This window comes from Pieris napi, chromosome Z (assembly GCF_905475465.1).
Source record: "Pieris napi chromosome Z, ilPieNapi1.2, whole genome shotgun sequence".
NCBI lineage: Eukaryota > Metazoa > Arthropoda > Insecta > Lepidoptera > Pieridae > Pieris > Pieris napi.
Window position 1 is genome coordinate 7,681,923 of NC_062259.1, and position 23,467 is coordinate 7,705,389.

The following is a 23,467-nucleotide window of genomic DNA, read 5'->3' on the forward strand; positions in this document are numbered from 1 at the left end:
TTTTTCACTAACATTCCATAATTTCAAAAGTTTGATTTCGGTACACCCTTTTTAGGATAAATTGGCTTATGATTTAAATCGATTATCAATTGTAATAAAAATTAATAAGAGTTATTATATAATAACTTTATAGATATATATATAATATATAAATATCTATAAAGGTAATTGTGAACCCATTGCACGTGTGTAAACTGGTTCGTCTTGGAAAAGCCCGCGATTCGTCACCGTGTACATTCTGCGTTCCCTTCGGGAACAATTTATTTACTTCTTCACCTTGCTTAATCATCAAAAGTATTTTTTAAAAACGTTCTCTTAGAATTGGGAACATTTAATGAAACATTTGTTTTTACCATTTGGGATAGGGAAAAACATTATCTATATTTCATGCTTGAAATGAAGAACAAAAGATGTACACAATTTTTTTTCATCAGGATCATTGACCATAACAAAGGTTGCTTTTTATGATTCATGAAGAAGGCCAATGTGCAAAGAAAAATCTATAGGAAGTAAGATTTTTCCAACTTTTCCGTAAAATCTAGAGGAATCAAATTAATCGTGCTGATATACGTTTAGTACCATTATTCCGATGTTTGATTCGTTAATTTTTTTTTTGCTGTATTTACCTTAAATAATGGCCCTATGGTGTGACTTATCCGAAAATGATACCTTTGACCATGACTATTAGATTGATTATAATAGCTTAAAGATCTATTGTACTCTTTCGTACAATGCGTAACCAATGGCGTTTTTATAGTCTTTTAAATTATTTCTTTGAACATATAAATAAAGGGTGATTAAATGATCCAAGAGGGATGTTACTTCCATTTAAATATATTCCTTATTTCATTGAATACTTGACCTGATCATAAATATCTTACACGAGAAGTATTTATCAAAAACAAAACTCAGTTCCTCTGTCCTTCATAAAAAAATAGTAATCCCCAATGCGTCGAACACCGGTGTTGCGCAGAAAGCGCGCGCGCATTCTCGTTTCAATCTGCGCGCGAAGCAGATCGCAAAGCGGTTACGGTCGTGCGTACTCGATTCTATAATGTCTAAAGACTGTCCTCGACTGAGTAGACTGGGAGTTCTGGCTCCAGCGGCCCTCTCAGCTTGCATGGATGCCTCGGTTTTGGCAGTACCAGCTGCAGGGGCCATTGTGTCCACAGTCCTGAAGGAACTTAGCAAGGCATTTATGTTAAAAAAGTAAGTTTAGACAGTTATGTTTATTTAACGGTTTTTCAAAAACCGTCTAAAAGGAAACAAATATTAATTATTACTTTTATATTATATGTTGTTATTGTTAATTAATTTTATAAAATGCTGGGAACTAACTTTCTCGACTATTTTACGACCAATAAAATAAAAAAAAATACCATAATTTTACTTTTTACTTTTCATTCCTGACCTGGAATTCATACTGAAGAATTAATTAAATTTATTATTAATTAACTGCAGCACTATAAAAGGAAGACGACTTACGCTCATGATTTCTATGAAATTGCAAATTAAATCAATTTATTACTTGGTCCAAATCAATATTATATTTTACGTGAAATAATTTAGAAGGCTACTTGTGATTATTATATAAAACTGATTCGTTAGTAGCCTAAAATGTAGTGTTCTTATCACCCTTGTGTGCTATTTCATGCTTTTATGTATGGCTTCAGGAACGCCTTCAATGACACCAACAGGCCTCAGCTCAAATAAAAATAAAAACTGTCGTTATAGAAACGTTATGGTAGATATATGTAAAACTTAGGAAGCGTTCTGTCGACGTATTTGAAAATTGAAAGCACGAGTATTGTTTGAATATAATGGGTCGTCCTTTGGCTCTGCAAAAAACAAGCATAGTTCCATGAAATTTAAAAAAAAAATTAAAAAATCTATGCGTTTAATTTTACCAAGCTTATACTATTTCTATAATAGAACAAAGATAATAAACAAATCTTTGAGATAATAGTTTTGATTTTTTCAAGAAATTATTGACACATCCTAAATTCTTAACCAAACATATTTAAAGATTGTATGATCTCGTAGTAGTATTAATACTTAAACTGCAGTAATAGTGTATTGACGCATCAACCAATTATTCATAACGTAATTAATTGTTCCGCAACGTCACTCATTTTTTATTTCCAATAGTTTTACGTATCCATTGTCTTTATTTTTCCTTTATCATGTAACAGTACATTCGCAATAAATAATGTCATCGGGAAAATCTTCGGTTTGTACAAAGATGCACTTTTCATCTCAAAGTTTAGATTATATCATTTGACAAACTTAAACGGATATACAATATTACATTATTAACATTATCGTACGTATCGCGTGTGTGTAATGCATGTTTATTATATTTATTATATTTATTATATTTATTATATTTGTAGTATTACTGTGGTAATTCAACAATATATTTTGTTGAATACTGTCATATTCTTTGAAATATTATTGGTATCATAAGCAGAAACAAACGAAGAACGACTTCGGCGCATAACATTAATATCATAATATATAAAGTTTACCCTTTTACCCGGTTACGTATCCAACTTTGTTTGTCTTGGGTAAAGTGTATACAATCATTTAGAAGTAAAGGGGGACCTATCGTACGAAATTTTTTAGGGTCCTTAGAGGTAGGGTACATAATGCGGAAAAGTTAGAGCGAGTGCCAAATATTCACACTCGGCGTGGAAATCGGCCGTAATTGCTAGCGTATTGCGCACTCTTAAAAATATTGTATGTAAGACTGATCTATTTCATTGCACACTGCCTGGATTCAAAAGGATCACATTATTCATAATCTTCAAATAAATAAAATTCTCGTGTCACAATGTTCGTTCCTATACTCCTCCGTAACGGCTCGACCTTTCAAACCCCTAAATGCTTAGGGTGGTCCACCACTAAATTTTTTTTATGTTAAAACATACAAAAATTACATACAACCCTTAATTTTTAACCCTCTACGATCAACTATTTTATTATAGTAGATCAGTTATTTTATTGAACTAATAAAATATTTCCTAGAAATAATATACAACGTTTGCCGGGGTCGAAAATTTAATAAATTTTTACGGATATGTGTGTTATATGTTCTTTGTTAATTTTTATTGGAATTTCAATTCGATGTTTTGTAATGAACTTAAAATAGATAAGCGTTATAATAAAGTTATTTTATTTAAATTAATATAAATGTCTACGCAGACCATAATTTTAGTATCAAATGACATCATATATTATCCAAAAACATATTACTTAGAATAACATTTAACTATCAAAATATTTATTAAAGTATTCTTAAATAGAACGTAAAACGATTTATAGATAATAAATTAGTCGATACATATGCAAGATCACGTTTAATTCTTTACAATATTTCAATATTAAAGTTATTATTGTAAACTTTATTGATCATATAACATATTAGCGAAAAAATAATTTTAAAAGTGATGTTAGTACATATACGTATATGTCAAAAGTACTAAGTTGCTTTTGGCTAATACAAAGTAACCATTTACTAGTTGGTATGCTCAGCTTAAATGTAATTTTTATACATATAAAAAAATAAACTCGTCAAAATTATCATGGATTATTAGACACTATAGGTAACATGATCCACTTCACGGCTCGGCCGGAGCCTTTACCACTATACTAACAAAGCTATATTTGTCTCTGCACTGCATTCTAAATTCAATATTAAGATCGTTATTCTTTAACCATCTAATGATTGTTCAAAATGTCGACATAAGAACTTCCAAATCGGGAGGCAGTGGGCTGAGTCATGACGAAATATTGTGAGGTCGCCCAGGCCCAAAGCCTCAGGCGATCGGGTCACTGCACTAAGGCCGTTCTTATTAATTATTTTAATATCTGCGTATTGTACCTATGTTAGCCTTAAGGTTTTTAAGGTGACTAAAATATATTGGTTAACAAATTTATGCTCAGACACTGTAGTAAAAAATATATCTGATGAAAGCTAACTCTTTGAATAAAATTATATCTTTCCAATAAAACAGATTTGATACTATTTATCTGCAACATGTCCAAGAGGATCTTTTGCCTTAGAGGGTCTTTTAGTTCCATACTTTGCTTCCACGTTTCCCCTTTTGTTCGTGGGTTGACAAGTTTGTGGCATACCTTTATGTAAATAGTCAAGTGCATTCACGATGTCTGGCTTCATAACTTATGTTGGTGAAATGTCATTTATCCCTAATACTAATAATTTGGACAAAATAGGTGCCATATCTAAGTTGTGCGTATCTGTACGATGATAAAGAACGGAAGTGATAGTTTTCGAACACCTAACATTCTCTTAAATGTCAAAGTCATAATGGCTATAGATGTAAATATAACAACCTCCATTATGTAATTTATATCAAGGCTCGTTTAGTACGCTTTAAAAATATGAATCTATTTTTTATGTTTCATTAAAAATGTGTTATATACGACTATATAATCTTAAATTATATATTTTGACATTATCTATTTTTTTTATTTACGAGTATTAACGTTTCGCGAGCTCGACAGGGGTATTCTGTGACCAAATCCGCTTCGATGAAACATATCTTAAAATTTATTTTCTTTTTTATCTTAGGAATATGTAAATATTTCCTATATTAGAAATCCTTGTTAATATCAAAACCTTCAAATTCCTTCGATGCAATGTTGTCATTAGTGCGGGTGTTAAATATGCTATAAACAATGATACAATTTGTATGATAATTCATAAATATTTAATTTATTTACGCTTAATTGCATAAATAAAATAACAATAAACACAGTAAAATTAAAAGGATTTAAAATTACGCAGTGCAACGGGCCTTATAGCTAACAAACGTATTCCGGAAAAATACACAAAAATTAAAAAATCAAAATTGTAAGGAATGTTTTATGAAATTTATATATATACATACATCCATCAAAGCCAACAATATGAGAATTTTTATATTTCCGTTAAGGAAGTTTATGCGCAATTGCTACATTAAAAAATAAATTTATCGACAATGTTTTTGTAAAGTATATTTAGAAATGCGCTTCATTTTTCTACTTCCTATTATTGATATTTTAATTACACCTGTAACAACATAAATTAGTTTAAAGTGACTCTTGAAACCTTTATTAATTATGCATTGTTATATTTTGTAGTACCTAAACATCTTAAGTTATGTATATGGAAGTAGAATAGGAGATAGTTTGTTTGTTTTTATTAGTTTTTTTTTTTTTCTTTCTTGTCTGTTAAAGAAGGTATTATATAAACAAATAATCCATATATTATATTGATTGAATATGTACTCAAACTTATATCTTCGTATCTTCTAGCTCCGTAGAATATTTGTCGTAATCGTCTCCGTGCCACAATTTTTAACGTACTTGGTTTAATTATTAAAGTTTTAAACCACATCCTCCGTGAAATAGGAATACATACTTCTCTGTAATTAATTATGTTATAGTATGCTTTATTGTTATGTTTTGGAGATGAGTTGGAGGGAGTTGTCAAGGAATTCGAAAGAATAGGAGTTCGAAGTTGGACGCAATAAACACGAGGTAGATTGCGATGGTGAAATATACATGTTGAGGCTAAGGCATAAGGAGCTGTATTTGCCATTGACGACGAAGCCACGATTATTCTTATTCCCAATATGTTGTTAATACTTATTTTGTGGCAATACTTGCATTTTAAATATTTTAATAAATCAGCCGTTCTTTATACATACATAATAATAACAATTTTGCCCTTTGCTTACCACAAATTACAATTACCTATTTATTTACCTATACGAACTGGAGATAACTGTGTCATTTTCGTTAGAAATAATATATTGAAAAAGACAAACCTCTGGACATAATATATGTATATAGTTATACATATGTCCAGAGTCCATTTGTATACATACAAATGTATGGACATAATATACGCCATACAAATTGTTACTTTTATAATGTTTATCTGTTGTTATTTTTATAACGATTGCAAAAACATCGATTGTCTGACATTTTCAAAGGAATGATTCTCATAGTTATGTTCACGTGACCCTACCGTGTGTTCATTTACACGCACATTAAGCAGCTATGTACCTTATTCATATGCATATATAAATACTTATGTCACCAGACGCATAACAAATTGTTATAGTACGTTACAATTAAAAACGACAATGTATTAACGTAATTTAGAAGTTGATAAGCAGTTCATGTATACCATTATTACAGTATTTATTTATTATCTATTTACAGATGGTTTCATGGTGTAATGTCTGCAAAAGATGCGGAGAATCTCATCATGGAGAAGGGCAGAAATGGATCATTTCTTGTGAGGGAATCTCAAACGCATCCGGGAGAGTACGTTCTCTCAGTGAGGGTGCGTGGTAGAGTCAGCCACGTTATGATACGACGACAAGTACGTATTTTATATTAATTGGTTAGCTGGCTCTGTACTTAAAACGAGGATGTGCGTTGAAGCCCTTTTGTATATACATATTATAACTTAGTTTAACTTTGCTTGATTAAATGTATAATTAATAAGATTAACTATATGCCCTTATGTTTTTTTGACTTTAAATAACATGTTTCATTTAATCATTTAATAGGCATGATAAGCCTTGCTGCTGTCGATTTTTGGGTCTGAGATATGTCGATCTCGTCGCGATGTTCACTGTCCGAGCAGTAAATTGCGCAAAAGAAAATGGCCGTAATTCGAACAATTAACCTCAGGGTTGAGAGTGTCAGTCACGCTTTGGCTAAATCTGTGTAAATATAATATATTGAATATAAGGCTTAATTAAAGTTTAGGTGCTTTTTAATTTATTAAAAAAAAACCCTGAATGTATTTTATTGTTATTTTTGTAAAATTACATTAAAATATATGCTTAGCCACACGTATGGGCTATTTAAGTATTTTATAATACTTCCGTCTTTAGCACAATATACACCTTCAAACTTTGATCAATTATCATTGTACATAGTGGGTTTTTTTACGTAACACATTTGTTTACAAAAAATCCGGTCACTTTTTTACTCTGTATTCCATGAGCGACCACGGCACGTCGCCTACGTGCCATGAGGACCGATTGTTTATAAGCTATTAATCATTCTCTTCCCATTTTGGATAAATAAGGTAAGTTAAACTCAACACTCGCGCGCTTTTGTTTTCTTTAAGTCAAATTGAATGGAACAATAAAAGGCGAAGAAGTAGTAAATTGTATGTTAATTTTATTTTGACGAAACAGAGGTATATTTGAAAATTTTGCGAAGAAAGTTTACTACACACTACAGTTTACTATAGCATATTTTAAACGAATAGCATCTATATCTACCAATACGACTTAGGGTCCTTCAAGAAAAGAGCATACCAATTCTTGAAAGGCCGGCAACGCACTTGCGAGCCTTCTGGCATTGTGAGTGTCCATGGGCGTGCACATCAGGTGAGCCTCCTGCCCATTTGCCTCCTATGACATAAAAAAAAAGAAAAAAACTATTTAAAAGAAGAACACTTATCTTTGTACTACGTACTTATCTTTACGAGCTTAATGATTCTAAATACCGTTTGAAACCAAAGGAACTTATATGAAGTTCTAGCGACATTGAACACTAAAGATCCCTCTACACCCCGCTACAGTGTATTTAAGGGTGGTGAACTGACTTTGAGCAACTTCAGATGAAATTCATATCAGAGGATTAAGCATACAATCCAGATTTGAAGTGTTGCAAGTGTTTCATTGTGTTTAGGGAAGAAAAATGGATAGCTTCTAAAATATCCCAGTCAAAATAAGCTTTTAAAAAAATACAGATATTAATTTAACCAATGATTTCTGTGTCCCACGTACTTTGTAAAAACAAGACTCACGAAAATCTTTAAATAAATATACAGACAAGTTTTTACTAGAGTTAGGGTCTGTTTCACAATGTACGGATAAGTTCTACATGAGTTCCAAATTAACTATTTATTACTTATTGGTAGGACAAACACTATTGTTGCGTTTCACGACTGTCAGATAGCGATATGAGTCCGATGAATGTCAAATAACACAATTTATCTTCCAAATAATTTATGTGTTGCATAGCTATTCGGTACTTTATCCATACATTGTGAAACAGACCCTTAATACACAAATTCAAACATCTTCTACCCTTACTCTACCCATATCAATGAAACGTAACGGGTAGGTAAAACGTATAATATCATGTTACTAGGAGCGCATAACATTTGAAGAGACGCCAGTTCCTTTTTATTGATCGTTCATTGGGGGTGGGTGTGACGTGACGTATCTAGGTTTCTAGTATTTCCGCCATATAGCCTTCATGCTAGGGGTTATCTCTACTAGGACAACATAACTTGGAAGTAGACATTTCAATAAAATGCACGTACTCACACAGCTATAATTCCTAAAATCATCGGAAACTTTAAAATATTATTTACAATTACAATTATATTAATATAAAGCGTTAATATAGGAATTAACATAATGTGTAGGTGTGTCCAGATATGTAATAATATGACAAGGTAACAAAAACAAGAGGAATACAACAGATTAGAAACTAATACTAAAAAACAAGTAAACATTTTTAAGTTTGTTTTTTCTAATGAAGTATGTATAAACTATAAACATGTAATATAACGCATTTGAATTAATTAAACATGTATTGAATAAGAATAGGGTTACGTCTGTTTAGCGTTCCGATAACATGACATTCTAGAATATATTTTATAATTATATGTATATGTGTAGTAAAATACACTTTTTAAAACATGGAACCTTGGATCGCATCGTATCATTGTACAACTAACTATAAACTTACCATCCATTAAAACATACATAGTTTTTTTATGTCTCTACTCGAATCCATATATCCCAAATTATAGTTTGGAGTTTCTCAATATTCCTATGTTTTTAAACGAAAAATAACGATTTCGGTGAAACTAATACTGGCTCTTGTTATTTTTGGTGACTACAATTTTGGTGTTAAAAACAGCTTAGGAATGACTAAGTGTGCATCACAATTCTTGGAATCCAGTCATCTTAATGAATCGCGTGCAGACTTATTTAGTTATCCTAAGCACGTTTTAATATATATATACTTCTATATCCATGCTAATGTAATGATATCCGGTTTATGTAATAATTAAGTAAGGAGTTAGTAATTAGATATTGGTCGCGCAGTTCAATCCTATGTACCTATTGCTTATATAACTATATCGTAATAAGTTTAATTTCTTCATTGACTTATGTTAATTACAAGTGTCTAAATATAATTACTACAAAACAAAGCACTTTACTTACTACAAGACAGGAGTTCTATGGTACCTTATAATAAAACTCGCTCTTTTGCATGTCGAAATGGAAATGCACATTCTCACAGTGTAGTACGCAAGTCAAATACATGGGTGAATTACCCACTAAAATCACCTTGGGTGCTTCCAACTCTTAAGCCTTTAGAAGCCTTCGTGATCGCCGAAGCTTACAACATCACATAATCATCAGATAATGGCGACACGAGACACGCATTCTTACTTTTGGCGTAATATATTACTTATGTATTACGTAATATATTTTACTGTATCATATAATCAATGCAATCGTTTGATGAATCATTATTTAAATCATTTTGGCTAGCTGATGCTACTCGAGGCATCTAACTTTTCCAAAGCCCGATCCATCGTCTAAACTCTAAACTCTAACGGTTTAACATAGAACACTTGTTAGTTCCAAAACTAAGCATTGAGGGATGGTGATAGAACGAAGATGTTGACGTGGGCTGAAAATCGAGATTCTACTTGTCACAAAGTAAAATCACAGTAAACGAATAAGACGATGCTGACGAAATAAACTAATAAACAAAAGACCAGAACCATAAAGTAATTGAATCCGTAACCTGTAATCGTGATCAAAAATGGGTTTATGATTGTTCCAACTGCTTGTTGAACTATAGCAAAAACTTCCCCCAAAGGCAAATGATGTGGACATTAGACCTAGACCTGTTGCATGTTTGACTTTCAACCTTTCGTATTAATTTGGTACCTTCCTAATGTCTATACGCCCTTTTCATATGCACACGGCAACGGTACGGTCGCCGTGTCGTGTAAAGTTGTAATATATATATGTAGGCAAACATGTACGGAAAAAACGAAAATGAAACGTTTAAAGTTTTTATGATTTACAACACAGGATAACAAAGTGCATCAAAAATCGTTCTCTCTCTCTGACTAGCCTCTGTATCAGTGTGTGCGACGAAACAGTAGCAGTTTCAATATATATTTCTGTTTAAAGCATTCGTAGCTCGTCACACGTCAGTCAAATCATAGCTTTATATAACGACGTACACTAGCCGAGTGCAGTGCATGGGAATAAATAGTCAATACACGATCGTCGGTGCATTTCTGCACCATGCTTACCAGGATCCCAGAATCGTGTTGGAGGTTGATCGCGTTGGAAATGCAGTTTCTCGGGTGCAACCGTACCATGTTATCTCGAGAAATATTGTATTATTATATGTTATTTTATATAAATAAATTATTTATATATTGCCTTCGATCGAATTTTTAAATAAACTTTTTTTTTATATTTTGAAAGTTATGTTATAAATAAAAGTTGTATAAACTACTTATTTTTAATTTGCTATATGGGAGTGTTTATTTACAATTAAGTATACAGTATTGTAAATAAATTAATACTACTTATTTTTAGTTACTTATTACGATTTAATAATAATTATTATATACAAAGGTTATGGCTGATATTAAATTAATATTTACGAATAAGAAATACATTTTAAAATTGAATATTCCATGTGTAACTCATTACAATATGGAATCATTTTCATATCACACGCCTAACATACAATACTACTTACTACACATTTGATAGAAACATAGTTGTCTTTAATATATCTAAAGTACCAGGGAAGCAAAAACTTGAACAGATGAAAACCGGGCATGCGCGCTGAATCTAGATTACCTGTCCACAATGAACTTCTAGTGCATCCTTCATGACCTAACTTCAGCACCTAGCCATTCCGAATGAAGTTAGGTGACAGCTGAATGCGATCTATACGGTGCATAATATTGCATTGTGAATACTAGGATATCACGAATTAAAAGGAGTTGAACCGGATGAACGCGCATCATGAAGTGCATTGTGCATCTGCGCAATAGTCATCTCACTACTTCGTCGTGCTGCAATGGTGTCTAAAGTGTCCAGTACATATTTTTTTACAAAAGATATAGTTTAAAAAGCATGTTTCGATGTTTTCCATTAGAACCTGTGTTTTAAAGGTGTAGAGTGAACACTATAAGGTACCTCTTATGTCTTGATTCGTAAATAAATTAGTAAAACGATTTATGTTTAATATTATTATATATCTATTTTAAGGAAAACTCCCAGTCTATCCGTTCTGAGATATTCAAAACATGATATCTTCATTTGAAATTATAATAGTGACACAAATAGATCTAGCTCCAGACTGAACCAGTGAACTAAATGTACAATTTTCATTTAATTAATCAAAACGATTGCTTTATATGAAAATACCAAGAAATATTGTAAGTGATTTTTACTAAACATGATTTGTTTCACTATGTAAACAGTGGTTAAAATTAAATATATGATGTGATATCAGGATATTACGTCGCTCGATAATAATATAACCTGAAAATAAAATTACAGCGCATTATACTGCAATTTTATTAATTTAATTGAGTGTTATATTTATCAAGCTTAATAATGCACCGCTGTGATGGAATGCAACAGGTTTTGTTGTTTACAAATTGTAGATGTTTATTACAGAAGGATATTTCTCAGAGCCGAACGACTGGTCTGACCTATCAATATTTTCAATACATAAGTTTAATACATTCGATAACCATGTTTAAATAATGGTTCGTTTGAGTTAACTATAAATCTAAATCTCTTCTGCTGCTTTGATAATACATAAATCTCCTTTCATTCTTCTGCATAAAAGCTAATTAAAGTTATAATGATAAAGCCAGAGCTTTTTCGTTGGTTAAACTTAAGGTCTTATATCCCCTACGTGGGGCAAAAGTCAACAGAGTGGTACAACCTCATCGGTCTTATGCTCTCTTTTAATCTCACTCGTCTTTCCAGCATCCTTTGTTTTTGCTCCTTAGTCTTTATTTTTTAATAGCAACTTTATTTTCGGCTTATTTTTTACGATCTTTAATATTTTTGTTACAGCAAAATAAATATGATGTGGGCAGTGGTGAGCAGTTTGATGACTTGGTCGGATTAATTGAGCACTTCCGATCATATCCTATGATTGAAAATTCTGGAGACGTGCTCCGTTTGCTGCAACCTGTATCAGGGACCTGTCTGAGAGCTCAAGATATTAATCGAAAAGTGCAGGTAGATTTTATTGATGTATTTAATTCGTTAGTAGAAGAAGAGAATAGAATATAAGAAAAAAAAAGAACAATATAATAGAAGTGGTGGATAAGCGGATACACCAACAATTTCACCTTTGATTTCTAGCAAAACCAAAAGAGTTTCCATTTGAAAGGGAACATTGTTATATACCTCAAGTAAATATATAATAGTGAAAAGAAAAATAAGGCATGTAAAAATGTATCGAAAAAAATTAGTAAGTAGTCGTAATCAGTGGCGTAGCTACCTAGGGGCTAGGCGGGGCAGTGCCCCGGGGCCCTTAAGCTCATGGGGCCCTCGAACCCTTACAAGAAACCTCGATCGTTCTGAACTTTTGGAAATTTCTCCCATTTTCAAAATAAATATGACAGGTTGCAAGCCCATTTAAAAAAAGACATTAATTTGAGAAAAAAAGTTATGCCTAGGGAATTCGCAAAATTTCGGCTACGGCTATTTGTATATCGCGAATTAGATAGCAATTGAAAACAAAACCGCATCAAGCCTGGATTTAAACGAAGTCATTGGTACTTTGGCGAAAACTAAAGCTAGGATTTTTTTAAATATAATTGTTATTTAGTCAGTTGGTAGGTAGGCCCGACCTTTATATAATAAACCCTTGAATCTTCTCTATGTTGTTACTGTTTATTTTTTTTTACCTGCCCTGAAAAAAAAGCTTAAGTAGCTTAGCATTTTTAAAGTATTTGTATATTTCATATTTTTATTTGATAAAACCTAATCAGTTTACATAGCAGTGGGGCCCCATTTTTGTAATTTGCCCCAGGGCCCTTTGTCACCTAGCTACGCCACTGGTCGTAATACTATATTATAAATAACTAGCTGCCCCCGCAAACTTTGTTTCTCCTTAGTCTAGTCCTTTTTAGTACATACCAACATGGAACATTTTGCTCTGCTACCTCGGAGACGATTTTCCGGAATGAAAACTTTTTAGGTTTTTCTTTGAATTTTTCTCTATATAATCTCTGAGTTCAAGTCATAAGTTTTAAATTAACTAATAAAAAATAGGGGTTGGTCGTAGATGGGTAAAAATTAAGGCTTGTATGTATTTTTGTATGTTGTATCATAAAAAAATAAAAGTTTATATTTTATCCAAAAAATAAATTTGGGGTTGACACCCCTTATCACTTAGGGGTTTGAACCATCGATAGTAGCCGATTCTCAGGCTTAATTAATATGCATAAAAAAATTCATAAGAATCGGTCGAGCCGTTCGGAGGAGTATGGGAACGAACATTGTGACACGAGAATTTTATATATTCAATAAATCGCATAACGTGTAGGGACAATTTGGTTATGTTATTTTCATTTGCAGGTAAAAGTAATAGTATATATATATATAATCTTATATACATAATCTAAAAGATTATATACATATATAATATTATATACGTATATACAATATCCATGTGCATCTTTTTCAGGAGATGAATGACATACAAATGACGGAAAATAAGTCCGGCTTCGATAGTGAATTTCTTTCTTTCAAGATTTTTGACGAAGTTATTGGACTTTCACTGAACGAAGGCATGAAAGCTGAAAATGTTAAGAAAAATCGATACAGGAATATTTTACCTTGTAAGTACTTATTCTATTTTAAGAGAAAATAAAATTAACCTCCACTATAATTAACCTAATATCGGTATAATTATTTCATAATGACTTAATATATCTAAGATTATTTGATGCACGGTAGCGTTTATATGGCTACGTCGATCTCCGATGAAATAGCTTTAAATTAGAAATTTGGCAGTGTTTGAACTCCCGTAGATGTGCATGATGAGCTGTAGATCGTGCGCCTGATTAATCGACTCATTGGGCTATGAAACTATAACTGTTTCTCCAGAGGCTAGTCAGAGAGCGATTCGCTTTGGTGCACTTTGTTATCCTGTCAACTCATCAAAAGTCTAACGTTTCATATTAATTGTTCTTTATTTAGATGACCAAACGCGGGTGGTACTTCGCAAACGCATTGGTCGTTCGATGAACACAGATTATATAAATGCAAACTACATTCGTCCATCAAGATTAGGAAGTTACTCCAGTTCTGTGCAGTCATCGAATGAGAGCCTCGACAGTGTGCACTGTAAGTTGTTGGTCTGTTACTCTTCATACTCTGAAAAATAAATCTACCATCACATATCTTGATTCCATCATCAATTTATTCAGTCCCTACTTAAGGAATCTGCTAAGTTATTACGTAACTAGCCAACCTAACAACGTCTTCCGTCAAAATCGGCCGTCGCATGAAAAGTAATACATATTATATTTAATTAGATTCTTTAATGAATTAGAAAAGGCTTATAGTTATATAACAATAGTGGGGTCAAATGGCCTGAACTGTTTCAAGAAACTATCCTTTCCAAAGGACGTGCCGCTTTTTCGCTCCATTTGGTATGTGTGCCCCCAGATAATACAGCCAACACATGAGTGACCGGAAATGGTGTCGCCAAACTCCATATTTATTACATTTCCTACTGTTTTAAATAGGAATACCCTTACTTGATTCATTGAATACCTATGTTGTAAAACATAAGATAAGAATGATTTCAGATAATTTCAGTTTTTTTAGTTCTATTGAACAATCAAAAACCATATTCAAATCTCAACTATTTTAAATTATCATCTAATATTTCACATTAAGTAAAATAGGAAATAAGGCCTATTAAAAAACACTACACATGTTTCTAATAGAGGCTGTATACAGTCAAGGATTTGTGATAAGATCTAATGTTTTGGTAAATACAAGGAAATCAAGTATGGCTTTTGTTTGCTTAATAAACAAGGACAGTGATCACATTGTTTTTTTTTTTTTTTTTTCAGCTTTAATACTAAGAAGCGAACCAAAAGAGATGGTACCATTGGTCACGAAATCTCTATCAGAAGACACACTCAGAGAAGTAAAAAGATGTATAAAGCTGGACAAGTTCAACGGAAATTTATACAGAAACTTAGGTAATAAGAAAGATTCACTTACCATGAACACTTAATTTAGAATATTGACTACTATTACATAATATTAAATATGATAATAGCTTTGTAAACTTATGAATTTTCAATATTTTTAAGCTTGCCATTGCGTGTCATTCTTCGTAATTTGTTAATTGCCGATCGCGAAAGTACTCGTACTGCTGTTAATTTATGCAAATTGATAACCATGTTTCAATTACAGTCAACGATAAGATATATATTGCAACGCAAGGGTGTCTATCAAATACAATAGACGATTTCTGGCAAATGATATGGCAAGAAAATGTACGAGTTATTGCTATGATTACAAAAGAAGTTGAAAATGGAAAGGTATATTAATTGATTTAATAAAAAAATGATAAAAATAATAAGAATATTTTAAATAATAAGGTATTTTTTTAGAGAAAGTGTGAACGATACTGGCCGGATCTTAATCTTAAAGAAACATACGATGGTCTTACTGTCTCCTCCAACTCAGAGTCATTCCATGCGGACTATATAATTAGGGAGTTTGTAGTCAGCGACAAAATTTCTACCAGGACTATCTATCAGTATCAATTTACAGTAAGTTTTTTTTCAAATATGACTTAATAAGAAAAAGTTTAAGTATTAATTTCATTACAAAAAAAATTATCTTCGCGGTTAAATAAACATTGTGTACATTGGATTCTTTTAAAGGAACAAAAGATGAACTGATTATCTTTTTACAGACCTGGCATGACCATGGCACACCACCAGATCCCCACGGTATACTAGAATTTATTGAAAAAATAAACAGAAAAATGTGTGAAATTACTCAAGAAGATGATGCTCCAGAAAAGGTACTATGACATTTAATATATTTATTAACTGCTTCAATAGACGTGTTCTATAAAACTATTCAATGAGACGTTATTTAATTAGGACGTAATTCACTTAATGATAAGGGAACCTACTTATTATAAGTAGTCCAAATCCCGTGTACGTTAACAAATTGCATACATTGCTTTACTCACTTTGAAATATATTTTACAGAATATTTTGTGCGTCCACTGTTCGGCTGGCGTGGGCAGAACGGGAACATTCATTGTAATAGACACGCTGATTGACACAATCAAGATTTCAGGTAATTTTTTAGGATTATAAATTCCTTGCTTTACGCGAATTTATGCTAATTCAAAATGCGCTGCGACTTTTTTGAACCTTGTATAATGCTAATGCAAATGACTTGCTATTTTTAAACGTATTATAACCCTCAGGTAGTTAATGTTGTCACAGCCTAGTGGCTTTAGCGTGCGACTATCATCCCTGAGGTAGTAGGTTCGATCCCCGGCCGTGCACCAGCATGGATCACGGACTTTCTTTCTATGTGCGCATTTAACATTCACACGAATGCTGAAGGAAGACATTGTTAGGAAACCGCCTTGCCTTAGACCCAAAAAAGTCGACGGCGTGTGTCAGGCAATGGAGGCTGATCACCTACTTGCCTATTAGATTTAAAAATGATCATGAAACAGATTCAAAAATCTGAGGCCAAGACCTAAAGAGGTTGTAGCGTCACTGTTTTTTTATGTACGTTTATGAATAAGGGGTGAGTCTAAATGATGCGATATAACCCGCTTGTCTTATTGAATATAGCGCAGTGTTCTCGTATTTTAGTAGAGTAACGCTAGGATTGTGATATCGATAATAAGGTTTACATTTCTAAATAACCTGATCTAAGTTACGTTGAGAGTTACGAGATCGTTGGAGTGCAGCACACCTAATTGTTAGTGATGACATACTGTTTAATTTTATTCTGCAATAGTATTAAGTTATTAGGACTCACTGAAAATATACAACGGAACTTTTTGATCTTATCTATATTAATTAGCTAGAATATACTTTCAATTGTATTTTGTTATAGGGTTTAATTGTGAAATAGATGCGTATAATGCAGTGAAATCACTTCGTGCGCAGAGACCGGGCATGGTTCAAAATAAAATCCAGTACAGATTTATTTACTTGGCCCTCCAAAGTTATATTGACAACAAAAATGTAAAATTAAAAAAGAAAGTAAGTATATATTTACCTAAGTATTCACAAAACTCCTAGTGCGAAACTATGACTAAAAACAGGTACCTAACGAAATTTACGTTCTAAGGTCGATTTCAGTTAATAAATTCAAATTTAATTGCCTGACATAGTCTTATTATACTTATAATCGTGCAAAATAAATACGCTTGAAGTGAATATTTTTTTCGAATACTTTAAAACCGATGTAAACGGCTAAACAATAAGTGGTCGGCAATAAAGACAATAAAGTTACAAATGTAAAAACCTAATAAACTATGTGACCTCATATGTCGTACACTATATGTTAATATAAATAAAAATTTAACCTTTTTTGCTTTCACAGGATCTATAGAGGCGTAATCGTTAATACACACGGACATCCAATAACATACACATACAGTAGTATTTTGTACAAATTATTTATTAATTTCTATTTTAATATACCAATTAAGTTCAGAATTTGTTTTTATTTCGCCCTCTTATCGAGTGTCGAATTAGCAAACCTACGAGTTATTTCTTTAATTAAGTACTGTTTAATGTATTTTTAAATGTTTGTGGTGTGGGTCTTGAGCATTTAACAAGTATCTACTAACAAATATTTTTTCTAGTATAAATATAAAATTATATTTAACCGAATAAAGTTTTTATTGAAAAAAATTAATATACCTGTATCTACCAAGAGATCCAACACGGCTGTTGCTACACGATGTAATTAAAATATTGTTACGCCATGGCTATCAAACTATTTAAACAGAAGTTATCACATGAGTGATCACTGCCACGTAATCCTTTCAAGGGGAAGATGATTAAATATTTAAAGGCAATGCAATGTGCCTTTATAGTGTGAGAGAGTACCACCAGTTCAAACCACAAGTTTTGATAACAATTATTAACTGTTCTTATTATTATAGCATTATGACATTTGCATGCCCATTTTTTTAAGGCTTGTGTTTTTTTTTTTAAATAATCAACATGAATGTACCACACTTTCATTGCAAATAAACGATTTATTCTTAGTATTTTTAAGGAGATGACAAAATAATACAATCATTTGATGTGTATTTATTTTTATTAATTTCGTTTTAAAACATTTCAAGCTATTAGTAAATCTATTTATAAACATGAAATATTACAAACGGAATAAGACAAGAAAATTAACACTCAGCTATAACATATAAAACAATGAATTTTTAAATACGTATAACTAACGCAATTTCATACTGTACCTTGATAAGTAAATAAGTGCCTCAATGGGAATCTTTCATTTACTCAAAAAAATTATTTAATTTTGGCATTTAGGTATTTTTTATTTATAGTACTTAATCCAAATTATATGACTTTTGAACGTTTTGTCCTGTTACGTCAGTGGCACAATTAATCAAAATATCTTAAACATCAACAATAATAGTTACGGTGGCTTAGTTAAACAGTAGATTAGAATACGCAGATATCTATGTATTTTGTAAATAAAACTATAACCTACTTGTTATATTAATATCATAACTTGGCACAAAGTTACTAAGTCGGAGTGTAAAATAACAAAATCGTAAATTTTGATATGATATTACTTCAGACATCTTTATTTAAATTATTTTAGATTATGCAGGCCACTACGGCGCTAATTTTAGATTATTTCAATGATATTTTTCATTCAATTGGCCCATAATCTAATATTATAAGCCTTTTTACGAAAATTACTAATCTTAGCAATGCCAATATTTTCCATACCGGTGGTAAAAATGGGTAAACTAAACATCATGTTTAAAACGCATTATCCAAACATTTCACGACGTATAATATTTTGTACAATCTAAATGTAATAGGTAGGTATACGATTTATAAAAATAATATGTAAACTTCAAATATTTTACATTGAAGATTAAAAATCTCTCAAAAATAATATTCCAAAGTGCGCTAACATCAAACTCACAGTCGGGTATTTATTTATCATTATTCAAGTTAAATTGCAACAGCAAAGTGTAGTTTTAGTTTGTGAACTTTATTTCATACTAGCTAATATAGGTTTTGAAGATGTGGATTCAACTACTTTAAAAAGAGGTGTTTATACGCTTTAAGTTAAAAAAAGAAATAACTATGATTACAAGTTAAATTTTCATCTAAATTAAATGGAATCTGTGCTCACGGTTCAGTTTAAATACGAATTTCAATAGGTATCTAAGAAAATTACAAAAGACACAAATTTGGTGTAGTTGTTAATTCATTATATTAAGCTTAAATATAAAGTGAATAATGTGCATTACTACTTAAAGGGAACACAATCGTATATTTTACAACAGATAGACATCTATCTATAAGCATATTACAATGTTGTACAAATCAAAATAGTTTAAAATATTCAAATAATTTCAATCGTTTTAACAAGAAAGTCAATAATAAATACATTTTTTACGTTTCATAATGAATGTATACAAAAAATATACAAAGATAAAATAAACATAGTTATCACCAAATGCCCTCTTTCTCGTCGAGAGCCATCGAAGGCACTTAACATAAAATGGTAAACAATTTTATAAAACAAAGCAAAAAATACAATCCAAAACGTAACGAAACAACAAATATTATTTTAATTACAGAAATAATTATTTACATAAAAGCACCGACTGTTGCTTTCAAAGCTTTATCGTAAACTAGACATATGATAAAAATTGAACACATTATTTTTAAACGATGTGTCTATAATCAAATATTATACAAATTAGTTTCATTAATTTCACTAATTATTTAATCTAAGTGAAGATAAGTTTGTGCTCGATAATTTTATATAATATGGGTTGTTTGAGATGATGGTAAAAATATGCTGAGGCGAGCGACTGGAACACTTTAGTATACAGATTCAAAACAGACAATAAGAATTCTCCTTTAACTTTGCCCTTTTCATATGAAGGTTTCGTATAGTGGCTCTGTGGAATGTGTTATATTTAAATGCGAACTTATATAACCAACTCGTAACAACTAGAACGAATAGTTTAATAGCGAACTTATAAGAATCCATAATTTTAGAAGTCATACAGGCATGTCAAGTCATATTTCTATATTAGAGACTTCCGAAAAGTAATACCAATAAAACCTTATTACTTAAGGAATAAATACAAAATATTACCTTCCTATTTAAGACGTTTGCAGGATGTTTTTGCCATTAAATACTATTTCGAACTCTATAAACATTTGGTTTCGTTTTCGGAAGCGTTCTGATTACACTTTGTATGGTGAAGTTCAAAAGAGGTTTTCCTTTACAGATATTGCATAATTGTATCTACAGCTATAGTGCATCAATCAATATAAAAGATCAATAAGCGTGAATATTCACACATAATATATACAAACTTACGTCCTTTTCGTATGTCTAGCCTATTCCGAGACTACTGCGATATTTTGAGCTAAAAATTAAATATACAATATCACCTCAGACCCCTATAAATGCTGGCTTATAAATGAAAAAAATAATACTTATTACTATTTATTATTATTGACGGAATTCAGCGAGTACATTGTCAAAAAGTTAATAAATACATCGTTGTGTGTGGTTCCGATATAGAATTAAAGTAAAAGGTATATAGCTTTTAATTAATCGTTCAATTCATATGCATTGCCTAGGTAACTTTTCACTTATCACAGATATTTAAAGTACGAAAAATTCAGCTTCAACCAAATAATTAATGCAATGTTCATTTTGGTATGTTAAGTCGCGAGGACTGAAAATATGCCTGTTTTCTAGTAATAATAGGATTCAACACAATATCATATAGCAATGTACTATAATTGATTGACAATCTTGTAAGCTTTAAAGCTCGTTTTCGAGGCTTTTACGAAAAGCCACACCTATATTTTCACTCTTGCATACATTTAAGTAATTTTAATTGTCGATTGCAAATCTGCTCGTTAAAGAATATTTCGACAAAATAAAATATAACGACTATAAAATAAACTCTTTAAAATTTTTGCATGTTAATAGTTACCGTCAAAAATATTAAATAGTTATTTTCTTGGCTTTATTATTTTCGTTGTAAAATACTTAAGTATATAAAACTTCAATGTGCAAGTTAATAACCCATACCTACTGTGCAAGCACAGTCAGTCTCAAATGGGAACTCGCATAAAAACATATGCATTTAATGCGATGTAAGTAAGATACTGAAGCAATGCCTAAGTAATAAAAATATAAACTAATTATTTAAAATCAATACTGATAAAAAAATCAACGAATAAACAAGTTCTAAGTGCATAAAAACGGTGTATTCTGGCACTTTAAATTTTTTTAAATACTATAAATTAAACTAGAAAAGGCAAATTTTCGTCTAAGATGACTAAATATTTATGTATATTAGTAAAATATGTTAGTTATTACATATTAGTAAATGTATGAAAACCGAATTTATATTAAGTCCTAATTCCTTCGTATTCAAAAACTAAATCAGTCTGCTTACACTGTTTCAAATAGTCATTTTTCTTTACGCTGTGATGAAATCTGACAGAGAGAGATAGAGAGAGAGACGCTATGAGTTTGATAATACTAATTTAAACGCAAAAATCTAATAAGACCGTTTTAGTTGAGTAACACATTAGTCTATGGCAATATGGTGAATATAACAACAACATTTTAGGGTGTTAATTGTGGTATTTCAAAAACGGTACTTATTATTTAGAACCCTACAACAGTAAAATTAACGTTTGCATACAACGGCGTATTAAATTTTATAGCTGAAATTTTGAATGAGTCTTTTTAATTTAAAAGGAATTATGAATATTGCAAAATAACTGGTTTTAGGCCTGATGTTCCTACAAAAGTGTGCATAGTTATGATAATTATATTTAAAAGTGATATATAAAGCGTGTTAGACATTAAACTACTTTCGTTAATTAGCCACGAATCACCTCAATTATAATAAAATATTGGAAAATAAATAAGAAAATATTGTGATGTAAAATTTCACCTATCACTTATAATTCTTATACTATGGATTAAACACCGATTAACAGCCACGTTATGTTTACGTAATTTTAGGGTTCCTTAAAAGTTACTGTTGTTATAAAATTTATTTAAATCATGTTCCAGTAAAACTTGCCTTGTCGTTTGTATAGCGGATCGAAATTATCTAAAGGTAAAGGTAAAGATACATAGACAATAATACTCCTAATACTAAACTAGGTATACATGGAGTTCTAGCAAGGAAGAGGAAAGGTCAACGTCGTGGAAGATTAGGATCAGTTCTTACAATTTCTTACATACGAAGGAAGTGTTGTGTGACGTATCGAATACTATATAAAACAACTACAAAGTTTAAACTGATATAACGCAACAATTACACGGTCACAGAATGTCAGTCTCATATACTTTGTTTGTGGTGGCAATCGAGTCGCATTTATCATGTGAGGAAGGCGTCTCGGTACTATTGCTTCTTTTCCTCTCACTATCGCCAGCTAAGTGTGTCATGCTGCCCGATATGCTAGCCGGGGCCAGATTGAAGTTCATTTTGGTAAGTAAATTGGATTCACTACCAGTCTTCTTTAAGTCTGGATGGGCAGTAATAGGCAACGTGGGTCCGCTACGTTGTATCATTTGCAAGCGGGCGTATTGTTCTTGGAGAGCCTTTTGTTTTTTGAGTAGTTCTTGGTGCCGTTGTTCGAGAAGAGACTGACGCGCTTGGGCGTTTGTGTCGTTTTGTTCGGTCATGTCAGTGCAGGGTGGCGAGGGGGGCGAAGTGGGCGAAGCGAGGGGCGAGCGGGATGTGGTGCGGGGCGGTGGGGGCGGCGGGGCTCGGCGCGCAGCCATTGCGAGCAACTCTGGATGTCTCTCGGGAACTGGTGGCTTGGGAGGATGCTGCCCGCGGGCACGAACAGGCGGCGAGGCGTCCGTGTCGCTTCCGCTGGGATACGAATGCAGCCTTCTGAGAGGCCCGTCGCCTCTGCCGCTCCGCTCTGCGGGTTTGGCAAACGTCTGCAGCTCGTCTAGTAGCGCATCGAGGGCGTTCTCTGGCCGCACGTCCGTTGTTCCCCGGGACGTACACACTCGCCCGCCGCCGGCTGCCTATACCAGTCCATGCTACTTTAGTTCAA

At 32.0% G+C, this 23,467-nt stretch overlaps 2 protein-coding genes across 23 annotated transcripts in view; one reads left to right on the forward strand and one right to left on the reverse strand.

The window, feature by feature from the left end:
• Positions 1-999: 999 nt before the first annotated feature.
• LOC125062743 (tyrosine-protein phosphatase corkscrew-like) lies at positions 1,000-17,848 on the forward strand. Its single transcript, XM_047668849.1, has 12 exons — positions 1,000-1,209; positions 6,235-6,397; positions 12,189-12,356; positions 13,813-13,966; positions 14,328-14,474; positions 15,212-15,343; positions 15,561-15,688; positions 15,761-15,922; positions 16,069-16,179; positions 16,373-16,463; positions 17,244-17,392; positions 17,736-17,848. Exons 1-12 carry the CDS (start codon positions 1,055-1,057, stop codon positions 17,742-17,744), a joined length of 1,569 nt encoding a protein of 522 aa, XP_047524805.1. The 5' UTR covers positions 1,000-1,054; the 3' UTR covers positions 17,745-17,848.
• A 594-nt stretch (positions 17,849-18,442) lies between these two features.
• Positions 18,443-23,467, reverse strand: part of LOC125062189 (coiled-coil domain-containing protein AGAP005037) — a 48,750-nt gene continuing 43,725 nt past the window's right edge. For 18 of the 22 annotated variants that reach the window (XM_047667904.1, XM_047667908.1, XM_047667902.1 and 15 more), the window contains one exon: positions 18,443-23,438. In XM_047667904.1, the coding sequence (XP_047523860.1) occupies positions 22,722-23,438 (717 nt within the window). In that variant the 3' untranslated portion in view covers positions 18,443-22,721. Of the gene's footprint in view, positions 23,457-23,467 lie in introns of all 22 variants that reach the window. The other 4 variants (XM_047667912.1, XR_007119205.1, XM_047667914.1 and 1 more) reach the window with 4 other exon arrangements.